The 15,313-nt window shown below is 40.4% G+C and overlaps 3 protein-coding genes across 6 annotated transcripts; all 3 read right to left on the bottom strand.

Annotated features, from left to right (window-relative positions):
- Window positions 1-234: 234 nt before the first annotated feature.
- On the bottom strand, window positions 235-4,427 carry dhrs7b (dehydrogenase/reductase (SDR family) member 7B). Of its 3 annotated transcripts, none has more exons than XM_071474030.1 (8): window positions 4,287-4,427; window positions 3,856-3,968; window positions 3,037-3,228; window positions 2,737-2,855; window positions 1,837-2,047; window positions 1,515-1,607; window positions 1,250-1,402; window positions 235-649 (listed from the first exon to the last, which is right to left on the bottom strand). In XM_071474030.1, the coding sequence occupies exons 3-8, from the start codon at window positions 3,188-3,190 to the stop codon at window positions 444-446; spliced, it is 936 nt and encodes a 311-aa protein (XP_071330131.1). In that variant the 5' UTR covers window positions 3,191-3,228; window positions 3,856-3,968; window positions 4,287-4,427; the 3' UTR covers window positions 235-443. The 3 variants fall into 3 exon arrangements, with proteins under 3 accessions (XP_071330131.1, XP_071330132.1, XP_071330133.1); XM_071474031.1 differs by having other exon boundaries at window positions 4,183-4,323; XM_071474032.1 differs by lacking the exon at window positions 3,856-3,968 and having other exon boundaries at window positions 4,287-4,425.
- An 860-nt stretch (window positions 4,428-5,287) lies between these two features.
- On the bottom strand, window positions 5,288-9,741 carry tmem11 (transmembrane protein 11). Of its 2 annotated transcripts, none has more exons than XM_071474036.1 (2): window positions 9,603-9,741; window positions 5,288-7,506 (listed from the first exon to the last, which is right to left on the bottom strand). In XM_071474036.1, the coding sequence occupies exon 2, from the start codon at window positions 7,497-7,499 to the stop codon at window positions 6,990-6,992; it is 510 nt and encodes a 169-aa protein (XP_071330137.1). In that variant the 5' UTR covers window positions 7,500-7,506; window positions 9,603-9,741; the 3' UTR covers window positions 5,288-6,989. The 2 variants fall into 2 exon arrangements, with proteins under 2 accessions (XP_071330137.1, XP_071330136.1); XM_071474035.1 differs by lacking the exon at window positions 9,603-9,741 and adding an exon at window positions 9,138-9,266.
- A 1,295-nt stretch (window positions 9,742-11,036) lies between these two features.
- natd1 (protein NATD1) lies at window positions 11,037-14,919 on the bottom strand. Its single transcript, XM_071474026.1, has 3 exons — window positions 14,699-14,919; window positions 13,343-13,461; window positions 11,037-12,842 (listed from the first exon to the last, which is right to left on the bottom strand). The coding sequence occupies exons 1-3, from the start codon at window positions 14,796-14,798 to the stop codon at window positions 12,726-12,728; spliced, it is 336 nt and encodes a 111-aa protein (XP_071330127.1). The 5' UTR covers window positions 14,799-14,919; the 3' UTR covers window positions 11,037-12,725.
- Between the last annotated feature and the right edge of the window lie 394 nt (window positions 14,920-15,313).

Below are 15,313 nucleotides of genomic sequence, written 5' to 3'. Positions count from 1 at the left end.
TTAACATGTAAACCAAAATCCCTGGTCAAGTAAAGTCCTTGTCAACGAGTGAATTCAAAAAACGCCATCACACGATCAAAATGTCTTCACCGGAGAGCTTTGACTCTTGTCAGTAATAGATTTACAACTTTGAAGCAGTGATTCTGAGGACAATGTTATTTTCTGAAATAGCTGAACACAGTCTGGTCAACCAAAACAATAATAACAATGACAATGATAAAAACACTCACCAAGTCCTGTTACAACGTACAGTGACTGCAGGTTTTTATTTTGTTTCAGATGCTCTACTGGTAACACTACAAACGGTGTTAGTGAAGAGTTACATCCAGTCATATTTCATCTCCATTCGGCCTCTATGTGGAGCAGTCAGTTTCATGTTTTGGTCCATGTGACTCAAACTGTGCTGGTGAGCCGCTGGTTCCCACCGGCCGCTCTCTTAGCCCTCATTCATCTTTCGGTTTGTGCTCCTTGCGAGCACGAGAGGACATGAGTTTGAAGAAGAGTGTGGGCCATAATGTGCGCAGGTAGATGGCCAGAGTGGGCAGAGGTCCTGCCAAAACAACATCTTTGCTCCTGTGACGGACAGCTCTCAGAACCGCCTGAGCTATGTCCTTGGGATCCCGACCCATAGCTGTGGTTTTATCCAAAACTGAAAGCAGAGTTGCATAAACAAGAAATGATGCTTTAGTGACACTTGGGAGTTACTGAAGCAGGTACTACAGAGAACTGTTTAATTACTGGATAATGTTCCTTCTTGTTTCCTATCCTGTCATTTTTTATTTATTCAGTTTTTTTTTCCATTTTAGCTTATTTTTATCTTCAATTAACTTGTATTCTTTTTTCATTTTATTTATATCCCCTTGTTTTTCTTTTATATCTTGTCCTCAAGGAGCCCATTCAGACAGACTTTTCAACATTTTTCAATTTATTCAGAAATAATGTTTGGAGCTTGTTGGAGATGTTGCATGTACAATTTGGTACAGATACAGATGATAATTCTACATTTTCTTCTTTTCATCCGGATTATCATCTGGATCTAGAGGAAGAAAATGTAAGATTGTTTGGATTTTGCAGAGGTACATACTTTCCTAAATGCCATTCTAGTTAGAAATGTGGCATGGCTAGATCCACATATTTTCAGACTGCCTTTAACAAGTCATTGTTACAGTCCACAACTGTATATTTGTCACACCAATTGATATTCTCGTCTTTATTGTAAACACTCCCAAACTTCTTTTCATTTCCTCACCTCCATACTTCGAACCGTCCCCTGTGACGGCGTTGAGAGACAGGTTGGTCCGGATGTACCCAGGACTAATCATGGTGACGGGAATCCCATAGCGCTCCACCTCTGCCCGTAAGCAGTCAAAGTAGGCCTGGGTGGCGTGCTTCGAGGCTGCATCTGACCACAGTGTAGACAAAGCAGAGTGCTGCTTCATTTCACATCAACATGACAGACTGAAAAGCCTCTTGGGTATTTGTTTATTGTAATTGAATAAATAAAGGCAACTTACATGCTGATCTGTAAGGAATGGCAATCTTGCCCTGGACACTGCTAATGACCACAACGTGGCCACTACACCGGCGGACCATGGAGGGCAGGAGGGCTGTGAAGGGAGGGGAGAAGAACAAATGAGTGGAGAAACTGCTGGTAAATGTAAAATTTTGTGCACCTTCTCTTCTAGGAAACCTTAAAATGTCTCTTCCTAATCAGTGCAACCAAAGCAACAGACATATGACCTGAGAACTGTGACACTATTATACTGCATCACAACTACTCAGATCTGGCAACCAAAAGCTGTAAAACCTCAACTCCAGGCTGCGCTCCTCACTAACCCTGAGTAAGAGCAATGGGCCCAAAGTAATTTGTTTCCATAACATCCCGTTGAACTGAAAGATGGGTATCCAGTATGTTGCCACGGTAACTGATTCCCGCATTATTGATGAGGACATCCACTTGTCCGTAACATTTCAGGATCTCTTCTGCAGCTCTGTCCACTGTGTCTGTGTCAGCCAGGTCGAAGATAACAGTGCTGGGAGTGTAAGTCTGGCGGTGGAACAAAACGCAGCAGTTCAGTACTCGAGCTGTTTCACATCATTCTATAATTCTTGCACCTTCAATAAAAGGTGATACACAGAGTTGGGAAAAACTGTTTTCTTTTCATGGACATTAGTGGCAGGTTCTCAAAAAAGAAGGAGTAATAATAGAGATTTTTTTAAAATAGAGGAACGGTCAACCCCATTTACTAAAAATGTGTCTTTTGAAAAACAAAATTAAAATGATAGAAGTTACACAGTCATAAAGTGCTATTAGTGACAAGGAACAGGGAACTTTGGTGACATAAAATCCCAGATCATCAGTGGCTTAAGACCAATGGTTTTTGGTCTTTGGTTGAGTCCGACTGTGGACAAATGTGTGAACACATATTCTGCAACTTATGATTATTCTTATTATGATAAATCTGATTATTTTGTCAATGAATTGTATAATTATTTGGTTTTATAAAACAGTCCACGAAGCCCTCACATATGAGAAGATAGAAGAAAAGGTTTTACTTGTAAAATGACTTAAACTGAGCGTCCACTGACCATTAATGCATTGAATCCAGCCTGAGACCTTAGTTGCATCTCTCTCTCTCTCTCTCTCATTTCATGACATCTTTTTACTACTGTCTGTAATAAAGGCTAGAAATGTTCTGTCAACTGACTGATCAATTAATTGCCTAACTGTTTCACCTGCTGCTTTGTGCCTGTTGAACTTGCTGTAAGCTCCTGGACCACCAGCTGCAAACGGGCTGCATCTCGACCACACAGCACAAGCCGTGCACCTGCAGCATGGAAGACCCGTGCACACTCTGCAACACAGAAAACACACCTCTTATTCATGCTAGCAATTGCAACACAACGCTAAAGTATACCAAGGTAAATAATCTTACCACTACCCAACTGAAATGAACTGCTGCAAAACAGTGTGACTTGATTTGCCTGGAGCAGAGATGTAAGATGAAGTTAGAAAGAAATGAGTAGGGGGCCAACCTTTCCCCAGTCCAGAGCTGGCCCCTGTGATGACCACCACAGCACCCTGCAGAGCAGCTCCTGGTCTAAGGCGGATGAGAATCCGGTACAACAGCAAGACCCCCACACTTGCTAAAACTAGCGGCAGCATTCCTCCTCCCATGACACGCTCCATGGCTCACAATCCCCCCCCCCCCGCTCCACACGTGCCACCTGCAGAGAGAAGCTCAAAACATTTAGTCAGGAAAAGTTATTCCCAACTGCAACTGTTGATTTTGCAATATTACAACATCCAAATCCATTTCTGTTGTGCAGAAAAGTCACCTGACAAAGGTCAGATTTTGACCCAAAATGTCAACTTGGGTCTGGTAACTCCTAATAATCATTTGTCATTATTTTTGACAATTACTCAAAAAAAATGGAAACAACTGCTTGTTGCAGTCCTGCTCTCCAACACAAAAACTGGCTCTATGAGAAAAAAAATCATATTTGGATAGGAAATTAATAAACAAAGGGAATGTGGATGTTTTAATGTCCAGATCATTTAGTTAAGCCCCTTTCACTTGTCCTAACAGTGTCAAGTACCAACAGTGACAAGTACCATACAATGAACACACACACACACACGACAAATTTTCAGAAATCAGAATTTTTTTCTACGGGAGAAAACTTGATATCAAACGGACACAAGTATACACCGGAAATAAAATGGCAATAAGTGAATTTAGAGTCAGTGTGGAAAAACAATATGCATGTTGCTCCTCTTGCAGCTCGAGATTATATTCCTAATTGTGAGCACAATGACTCAAGCATCTGACACGACATTAACTTCACACTCACCAGTTTTTCCAGATTAGATCACCTGGTTTGTCTGCTGCATAAATCTACACATTTATGAGGAAAGAGGTGCTTTTCTTGAAATCACTGGCACTGACTTCCTGTGTTATTGGAAACTATGTTAAAAACAAAAACAAACAAATGCATCAGTTAGCATTAGCATTTAGAGATGCGGAACAGGTTTGTGTTAATAAAAAAATGCGTATTTTCACTTTCCACCAGAGCACACGATATGAAGTCGGTTAACTAGATGTTAACACATCACACACAACACAACACAACAAGTTCAGCATTGGTTTGCACTGCAGGAGCCTGCTAACAGTGTCTTACCCGATAGTAAATGGCTGGAGAAGCTAATGCTAACGTTAGCTAGCTTCCACAGTATGATAAACCGCCAGCTCCGACAGAAGTGTTCGTTTAAAGTCGGGCCTCACCTGAGCTGCCGTCCTGCTGTACAAAACAGCAGCGTGAGCATGGACGTGTTATAAAAAAATCTTATAATACATCCATGAGCTTGAGACGGCGACAGGGACAGTTCCGGTGTTAACTAGAAGGACGCCCACTATTGCCCCCTGAAGGGCGACGGGATGTTTACCGCAAGGAATTGTGGGAGTTGAAGTCCAGTTAGCCAGCGGTGTCACAAGCACAAACGGGCTCATGTGCCCATTTCTAGCTTTTCTCAGACTCAGACACAAATTATTTCCTGCCAGGTTGTCGGCAATTCTTAGTCGAGGCTGGATTTTGTGTAAGTATAATTAAGCAGCCACGTAAACTTAAAATGCTTTATTTTTTAACTTGAAAAGTGGCAAGACTTTCCTTCTCACATCTGGGTTGGTAACCAGTTGGTAACTGAGTTGGTTGAAATTTTATATTTATTTAAGATATTAGAGATGATTAAAATTTTTTTAAAAAGTCAGTATTTCAATCATTTATATACCCTTCATCACCATAAAAAATCTGACTTGGATGTATGGGTGAAACTTTTCTCAAACTGATGATCTAATGTGGGATCCCTTAAAAGTAATGGGAAAACAAAATCCGGGTGATGCAAGACAACAGGCGACGGGGCAAGCTTTTACCATGAATGCCAGTAGTAGAGGAGTAGCCAACTTAATAAACAATGTCTCCTTCGTGATGACTGGGGCATTCCCGTACCACCGGACCCAGTAGTGTCACCCTAAAAGGTTGATAACCAGCCAGTACATCACACAACCAAACTCCTGTGCATCAGCACTAATGTCAGCAGCAGGTCAGCTGATAGATAATCAGCCTGCTCTGGCCACTAACCAGCAAACTAATAAGGTTGTCTTGGATCGTTCCTCTGAGCACTCATCCCTCTGCTTCAAGTGTTTCTGTCCCCAGATTTCAGTTCTGCTCATCCCTTAAAAGCATGTGTAGAGTGAGAGGCAAAAGCACTGGAAGGTTTGACATGCTCTGTATGCATAAATGAATTTTATTTTATTCAGTTTCAAAATGAGTGAGCCAGGGCTCAAAACACTCTGTGCCTGTGGTTTTCCAGGTCCAACACACAGCAAAGAACTGAGTCTGAGCCGAGTCACTGATTCAACGTGAAAAAAGAGCACAGCAAAGTTCGCAAACTGAATCCTCTCCAGGTTAAAGCCAACAGCCAGGGTCTCAGTCATCTGAGGTGCTGCTTTCATACACTGCACACAGTTATTCTGAAACTGTACATTTTACTGATGTAAGCACCACTGAGGTACAAAAAAACAAAAAAACAAAAGCACCTTGTAATTTTTAGGACAACATGATGACATTTATCAGTGTCAACAGTTGAACATTGTCATGAACAACTGAACTCTGTGCAACCCTACTACAATCCTTTTAAACCAGTGTATGCTAGAAATTGACAAAATATTATGATGAAATGAAGGCAAGACTTTGACATTTTTGCATTAGACTGCTACCGGTTGCAGCTGTCTGTTGGCATAATATGTGAACACACTTCTTACTGCAACTTCACAATTTATTTCTGATACATTGTTTGCTGGACCTCTTAAAGAATTTCCATGAAATTCTCTAGGAAACTTTGCACAAATGAACCATAAAATTCTTTCATTTGCTCATTTCCTGCAGGCAAGGAAACTCAACAACCCTTATTGTGCTAATCCTGATGTCACACTGGGCACTCAACTAAAATCACATCTAAAATCCACTTTATTGTTCAATTGTTGCAAGTCTGTTGTTATATCACAACTCATCCTTCAGTTCATCCATATTTATTTTTGCTCATCTCATAATAAGTACTTCCTCCTCCTGGTACCCAAAATTTTAAAACTGCTGATCTAGTAACTCATGACAAGCAACATTGAATAAACAAAACCAAGAAAGTGTGAATCAGCTGTGTAATTCTTATCTGTAGTTTCTATTTTTAAACCTCCATTAAGAGGGTTTGGCTTGAGGTTAATATAATATACATGTGAGTGTATGTGAAATGTGACTTTCCAAAAGTTAGTTGTTTTTCTCAAACGAGGACACTGACCCACATGATTGTCACTGCAGATCTTCCTTGAACTCTTTCAAAACAAGAAAATCTACATGTACACGACACAATCTCAAATAAGTTGCAGGTATTTACTCTTTTCTGGACGTCATGTAGAATCCATTTAATGAAAAAAGTAAATAAAATACAGAAAAGTGAGTTTGAAATATCCTAATGTTTAATGAAAGGGTGATGTACTGATCAGCAAGAAAGGGGTACAGTAAAACTACGAGGGAAAGGGGAAAGAGCTTGTTACTCAAAACATGTCTGTCCGTTTCAACTGCAATACGATTCAGTCCAGAGGAACTGCTGCCATACCCTTGTGCGCTATCTTGTTGTGTGTCAAGGATGCAGGTGGAGGGCACAGGGAAGGAGGCGCAAGGGTACTACTGAGATAAATGTGCTGTTGTTGTCACATAGAAGTAAAGGAAATGTAAGGGGGAAAACAATTCCTTCTAGTTTTTACTATATCCCACTGATCAAAGTTCAAAATGGAAGCACCCACCACATGTGTGGCGCTAACTGCTGGGCCTGATCGTGACTTCCACTTTTCTTACATCTGGGGGTGGATAGGTTCTGTTTTTTTTGTTTGTTTTTTCGTTTTTCTGTTGGTTCTTATACCCTCTTCAGTGTGCACTCATACAGCATAGAGTTCGTAGATCTTCTTGGCGCAGTACGCCAGGGCAGCCAGTGCTATCGTATTATGGAGTCTCTTTCTGTGGATGTCATCCCTGCGTACCAATACCACGGGCGTCGAGGAGGTGAGTGTATGCAGGGGCAGCCGCGAGAGTTTTTGGCTGTCGTATTCCACCTGGTACTTGCAGCAGGGGTCAAATTGCCATGAAATCCCGTAGAGGGCAGCACAGGCCACACTGAGGGCACCGGCGGGCAACGCCACATAGCGCGAGTATTCAGCGGGTAGTGAAAGTGGTGTCAAGAGGCAAGCAGCACCTGACAACACGGCCGTCTTGTGCAGGCAGTTGCCCACTGTAATCCACCGGGCTGTCTCATCTCCGATGCGTGTGGGCTCAATAACAATGTATTTATACTGGGCCTCCAGTGCCTGCTCCAGCTCATACTCAAACTGGTCCTGCGCATTCTCCCCGTTGTAGATCTCGTGCACAATGTAGCAGTCTGTCGCCGCCATCACTCCCCTATGCAGAAACAGAAGAACAGGCGGGGAACAGTGAGAGAAAGGACAGAGAGGAGAGTCAGTCTGATTTGCCCAAATTTCTATACCAACCTGCCCATTTTTGTGGAGACATGAATTATAGACAAACATTCCCAGGTAGATAATTTGCCTCAATGTTTTTCAAGTGAATTTCCTAAGGGTTTACTATATCACAACAGTTGCAACTGTTACTACTGTAACTAACACGTAATCGGTAACATGCATATATATATATATATATATATATATATATATATATTAAACAACTGATTTTGGTAAAGAAATAAATTAAAAATAACATGTCAAATACCTTATATGCTTCTACTGAAAAGTGGCAGTGCAGCATTTAATTAGTTAATAATTAATTGATGCTATCAATCAGTACATCTGCACACAAACTACATGATTACATTATCATTAAATGACAAACAATTTCCATGTTGGACAACTTTATTTTCTCAGCGTCTATTTAAAATGATACTTTGCTGATAAGGGTATAATACATGATGAGTGAGCATGAGCACACTTTTACAACATTATGAAAACCATTTCAAAAAATGTCATATTCATTCTTTTTTTTTTTTTTTTTTTTCAAATGCAATACTTAACATTTCAATATCAACTATTTCAAATACTGGGGCTGCAGAGGTAATTTAGTTTAATTTTTACATCAGTCTGACTATAAAATGTAAAAAATGACCAAAGTCTGTTTTCACGGCTGAAGTAATATGGACAACATACTACGACCAGCAAATTGTGAGAAATACGAAATAAAAATGATATGATAAAAGATAAAATCAGTAACCGACACAACTTATATTTTTGCATGCCAAATAAATTCAGAACAAGTAACTATTTCCTCTCGATCATCTAGATGTTTCATCGACAAATGTGTGGTTCCAGCAGCTCTGCGAACAGATATTTACCCGCCTATTTGCATATTATAATTGAATATAACTAAGACGTACGTGTAGACAGTCTCAGGCCTTCCAGCAAATGTTGACAAGATGACAAGCAAACCCCAACGGCTACATAGATAACAGGCTTATTCGGCTACAAAGACAGCGGGACGTCGGCGGGGGGGCTAAAGAATTAAAGCTCATAATAAGAACCAGAGGAAATCATGTTAGGATCAACGAGCATGCAACATGATGTAACGGAGTGCAAGTTAGTTAACATTAGCTGACTCGCTTGCATGGTAGAAAGTTGGACGACTGACCAGCTAAGTTGAGGACCGATTTACTTTCACCACAGGTCGGACAACGCTGCTGGTTCAGTCAGGATTGTCCAGCATGTGAGCCGAGGCACACCACGACACCGATCGCACAATTGCACGGTTAAAGTCAACTTTTCTCGCACTTAAACAGCTGGTGTGAAATAACCAAAACATCACATGAGCTGCTAGTTTGTTTCCTTGCTAACGTTAGCTAGCTGTAGACGTTAGCTCGCTAACGTTAGCCAACCATGGGATAAAATTCCTGCTTGTCTGCTTGGCATTTAACTTTGAACCCCAAACGATATGCACGTTTGGGATCTGCCGAATGATGAAATCGACAAAACGCTGTATCATGCTAAAACATTTTCGTATAATGGCCAAGATGTGGAGTAACTGACCTCTCCCTGCTTACTGGGACACCGCGCCTCCTTCCCAGCGACGCCATGTTCGAGATACAACCGTGATTGCAGTTGACGTAAGACGGCACCCAGCCTTCTGGGTAATGTAGTGTGTCAATGCGGACGACGCATCACTTGGAATCGAATGCGGACTACTGTTCCCATGATGCTCTAAAGACACAGTACCTGCTTTACGTATTTTATTATAGCACACAAGTTTGAGAGGTCAGACCATATTCTAAACAAATCTAACGCAAATAAACGCAGGTGTGTTGTTTTAGAACATATTAATTAATGAAATAACTGAACATCGGATAAATACAGGAGCCATTTTGACATTTAAACTAGCGATTGCGTGTAGTTAAGTCGGTTGTAACGTACTGTACACAATATGTAATATAATGTCCCTTTAACCTGTTTATTGTTTAATAGTATTTTTTGTTATGTAGACTTCTGGGTACTCACCCATATTGTGCGCTTGCTTGCTCTGTCTCCGTGTCCCCGTACGCTAATGTGAGCTGCGTGTCCGCGGTGCTGTAACCCGAAGCGGTCTGGATGAAAGTACACTAATGGCTGCGTTCAGGAATCTGAGATAAGCTGAAACCAAACGCTGCGCCAGCGGCCACAATTATAACAGCTTAATGGGACGTGTGTGACGTGTATCAGTGCAAAGCTAATCAATAAAGAATATCTTTCAGATTTTGATTTTTGAATGATGTTAAAAGCTGGTTTCTGGACCTGCCATGGCTCCTCCAAGACCTCAAACACTCTAACTTCCCGTCAAGAATAACTAATGTGAATTGTTGAAATATTAATTAAACAAATCAATGAACTTACCAGGATTTTAATAGTGAGGTCGTGAGTCCATGTGTCTCCACTGCAAGTTGAACCTCCTACTCCGACTCCCTCCGATTTATTTAGATTTTTCATATTTTATTGCAAATAATTGGTCCGTTACATTTTCTGTCAATTTCATTTCAAGACATGTAGGTCAAAATTTTTAATGCCATTTCCTCACAGCCCCTAAGACACTCGTGTGTTGAGATACTGAGTTCTCTAAGTACATGAGATGTTGTGTTAGTGATTAAAGTCCCCAAGACTTTAATTGTCTCGGCTGGGTTTGTGGCTGAACTTCTGCTGTCTGAACAGATTCACTTTAACCCCCCCTCTGTGGATGCAACGCAGAATCCCCTTCTCTTCTGGTCATAGCCTCAATGCTTGTTTTTGTTTGTTTTTTTTCTACTGTGATGCCTCTGCCCACATTGTCAAATTATTAAATGTCAAACATGGGTTGAGATCACACTAAATTCAAGATACTGCTAATTTTTCTGCCGACCTACTGTATTGAATTACACTGTGCTGTCCTTGACCCTACCACTGGGTGGCGCTAAAGTCTTTTTAAACCCTCCACCAAGTGGCTGGGTCAACAAATGAACACAGAACATGTGCTATAATAATGGTTTGAGTTTGAAAATTGGCTTTGATAAAGATATAAAGCAAATATGTAAAACTCCCCCAGTTTTTCCTTGATTCAATACCGTTCATTGCAGATACACATACATATTTGTATATCCTGAAGTGACTCTCCATATGTGTAGAAATTATTTTACTTTGCCTGTACAGTATGTAATGTGTTCATCTGACTAGTTTGACTTGTTGGAGGTAAGACTGATCTGCATGGTTTCTGGTCTGTCTTGATTGGCATTGATTGGCAAGCTCAGTTGAAGCTTGAGCTGTCAAACACACACAAATATATATATATATATATATATATATAAGGATATGGCCACTTTAGTAATGAATACACAGGCTCAAACAATATATTGTAGAGTATAAAGATGGCTGTATGTGAATCCTCTGTTTTGTTATACATACATACATACTTTGAAATTCACAATATCATGAGTATTTTGAATGATTTATTTACCGACAATAAGAATGAAAAAAAAAATTGTCTCAAGCACAAAACAATGTAACAAGGATTGGTACATTTTCACGCATTTGGTAGAATGACCTGCTCACATTTGTTAAATCAGGCATTTATTTCCTTTCCATAAAACACACAAATATAAACATAAACACACAAAAAATAAAATAATACCTTGACTACCTTGGCCTAACAATAGGTGTAAGCCACCTAAAGGAAGTTTTACAAAGGGAAAGAGGTTTCCTGCTATTTTCTCTCAGAGATTCTTAGAGCAGATGGCCTGCCTTGCATGTTGATGTCTGTCCTGCCAGTGTGTGTAGAGGAACCTGAGGTATTTTCTCCTCAACACTTAAGATTGTCATCAGCAAATGCTCCTGAAGAGCCAAAAGAGGGAAACCACAGTAAACCATTTTTGTCAGTAAAATGTTTCTGCTTTGATGACCTTTACCATTTTGACATCAGCTGGCTAAAGAAGCCTTGTGGGTAAGAGGGAAGAAGAAAAACAAAAAAAGAAAAAACTAAGCTTCAGATATCCAGCGTCATTTTCCTGATCAGATCAAAGGACGGTTTCACACCACAGAAGTTAATGCCCTGAATATAGCAGTGCTGTTTTTAAAATGCTGGTTTAAGCAGACATATTCATCCATATCCATATTGAAGTGTTGTGATGCACGGTGACAAGCTTCACGCCCAATTTATCATGTGTGTCTGTAACATTTAACACATACAATGGAGAAAATTGTTGTGCTGCCAGAGTTAGACATTACTCACTGAGTTACTCAGTTTGTGTTCTTTGGTTTACAAATCCCTGCACCTATGACTTATCAATTTATCACTCCAATAATGGACAGCAAGTTTCTGTTGCTGGGAGGAAGAGGACAGAGTAACAGTGGTACCAAATGAAGAATTTGGGAAACTTGATGTCTTCAAAATACAGATTGTATTTTTGAAAACTATCCGTTACCCATTTATGCTTGTATCTCTTTGCAATTACCTAGAAATTTTTTTTTATTAGTTTGATGCTTCAAAGATGCATATAGCATTCACAGCCTACTATACTAGCATTTCAGCCCTAAGAAACAATTTCTAACAGTGGAAAGTAAATGGAAAAAATGAAAACCAACTCAAAGAATATCAAAAGGGGGGGTGAAATATAAAAGTTTTCATCATTCGAGTGTCAGTGAAGCCATCATTGCTTCCATACAAACCATCAAAGAGAAAGACAGCTGGTTGGTCATCTTGTAGTGCTGTTCACAACTTGAGTCCAAAGTAGGACAAAAAATTTGCAATATAGGATTCGACTCTTGTGTTTTCAGTACATACCTAATGCCTATACAACTTTCTGTCTGAGGTAACAGGCTTCAGTTTTGGTTGGTTGGTTGGTTAGCTCATGTTTACAAGTTGTGACCAGTTGATTCACTTCTTGTTTCTTGTGAGTGTGCATCCCCATGTTATGGACATAACTGACCCGTCAGTTCAGCTCACGGTTGTCTTCGCCATGAGCTCAGCTGTCTCTGGATTCACTCAAGGTCATGTCTAACAATGCCTGGAAGGTCCTTTATTGTATATAAGCCTGTAACTCCAAAGCATGCTGCTGCCACACCGTATTTATCTTCTGGGAGTCTCTTTCTCCTTCTCATCTCGGTCGGAGCCTTGTGCGGTCATTGATAAATATGTTCAAAGTACTGAGGCTGAGGATTCTCTTTCACATATTTCTGAATGTACCAGCAGGTCAAGTGGGCTTTCAGATCCTCTTCTACCACAAAATCCATGGCTGCCTGCCATCACACAAGCATAAAATCACATTTAGATTTCTCTGACAGGCACTTCTTAAGGGAACACTTAAGATGAACAATCTGGTAATTTTCATATTTGAGTACTTGTACAATAAGTATCGTACACTCTAAATTCAACTATGTGAGGTGTCCTTGAGTACTAGCTAGATACAAGTGGTAAAATAACTAGAGAAGCTGTGAAAATAAGGTACTTTTTCACCTTTCATAATCAAGTAAATTGGCCTTACAGCTAATTATTAGTGTAATTGGGGTATGTTATGTATACTGCCATTCACTTCAAACAGTCTCTGACATTTTTATTATTATCTAAAATTATGATCAGTTGAGCTACATACAAAATACTTGTTTTATATTAAACTGTTAAGTTTAAGTTTAAATTTAACAATTCGAGTCATTCACAAATGAACAAGAAAAGAAAGAAAAAATACTCCCCTTCTCTTAAGACTGAATGATAAAAAATAATCAGGCTTTATCAGTTTTACCTTGGCCAGGTGCTTCGCAATTCCTCTCCCTCTGTAAGCATCTGGAACTTCGGTGTGTTGCAAATCCACTGTCTTTTTCCCAACATATTCATACAGGAGAACTGCACGATCATGTGATCCTGAGGGCAGACAGAAGTCGTAACTCTCATTTGTGTTAAGTTTCCTACAGTTTACATACAGTAACTTGATCCCCAACTTGTAAGGGGATACTGATAATACAAGTATAAAGTTTAAGGGCACATTTTATATAGCAGACTCACAAATATTGCTCACTATACCAATTGAAAACAGACAAAAACTTGTAGTCCATGTACTGCACGCATTCTGCAAAGTTTTATGCTAGATTAACAGCAAAGTGCAGGCGGTTATAATTTTGTGTGAGCCCATTGCCTGATTTATTGATCAAGCTGCAATAGCAGCGTACAACCTACACATTATACTACAACGTGGCTGCTCAGTAAGTAATTTGATGTCGTGAACATTCATTAACCATGAAACAAGAGGGTCACTGCTTGATACCTTGTACCACAGTCAAAAATAATACACCGCCCAGCCAAGTACAAACAAGCGCTTGTGGAAAAGGGATAATGTAGCTGGGTGGCGAGAGACTGATAGAGACTGATAAAGATCTTCATTCAGGGAACAATGGCTTCCACCTTTTCGCTGTACACAGAGCATTACACATCTAATGCTTCTGTAATGTACAAGACCATCTAAATTCCTAGATGATCAAAAGCAATTTCCATTAAACATTAAATGAAGCTGACCTGGACATATACACACATTAACATACTTCAAAAACCCTGTGTTTTTGTTTGTCAAACCTTGAACAATTCAATTCCATAACAGAGGGCAGAATAAGTGCCACAACCCATATCTGTATGCCATTTTTAAAACAGTGACTTTTTCATCTAGGAATATGAAATGATCGGTGTTTTAAGCATAACTTGTTAGGGTTGGTGGAGAGGGACTAGGTTGTCAGAAGCGAACTTCACTTGGAAGGATAATTGATATTTATAATTGTCTTTTGTGGCTGGATGCTACTGAAGGTTGCATGTTTGCTCTAAAGAACGGAGTGAAGAAAATGTTTTCGTCGAGCCAAAAAAAGGGGCTGGTGGAGTCAAAAGTCAAGGAAGTGAGCAGCTTTGACCAAGCATTGTCGTCTGTTCAGTTCCTGACACGAAATAATATCTGAATAAAGACGCTGACGCTCCGACCATGTGAAATGAATAACGCCTGTGTCTGAAATGGCAGCCAGAGTTATCAATAAGGGCATAACGACGATGTTAGCAGCAACACCAACCTCTTAGCAAGCGTTAGCCAGCTAGCATGCTAATGTTTACTTGTTCAACTTACCATTCAGTCTTATAACAAACTGTCGACGCTTTTTATCGTGCTCCACCTGGATTTGAGAGTTATTTGCGTCGAAGGCATTTGGCTGTGGTGCCTGTGCCATGGTAGCTCGCTGAAGTTGACGATGATTGCTTGGCTACTCTACAGCGTAGCTAACCAGAAATGGCTAACATGAAATGATGAACGGTCAAAGCAAAACACTCCAGCCAACGAAATCAGCTGTGAAGTCATGTGACGTCCAGCCAATCACAGCTGGAGCTGCCGGAGCAGCGCAGACAGTGCGCACACACACACACACACACACACACACACACACGCACACGCACACGCACACAGACACACACACACACACACAGACACACACACAAACACACACACACACACGCACACACACACACACGCACACAGACACACACACACACACACACACACACACACACACACAGATGAGTTTTAATCTAAAGAGGAAGATAACTACACTATTAGTGATCGTTACACGTGGTTTCAATGACAGACGCTGAGGGAAACAAGCACAACGTATTCAGGGCTCTGACTCAAGTGAAAGTGAACAGCAAACAGGTAACCTCATAGGACCGTTCCCTTACGGTTCTGGGAACG

Source organism: Trachinotus anak, unplaced genomic scaffold, assembly GCF_046630095.1.
Source record: "Trachinotus anak isolate AG129_WGS33_773 ecotype Australia unplaced genomic scaffold, CSIRO_AGI_Tana_v1 ptg000003l, whole genome shotgun sequence".
NCBI lineage: Eukaryota > Metazoa > Chordata > Actinopteri > Carangiformes > Carangidae > Trachinotus > Trachinotus anak.
Note: the sequence above shows the minus strand (reverse complement) of the source record. Positions and strands in the feature narration are given on the sequence as shown.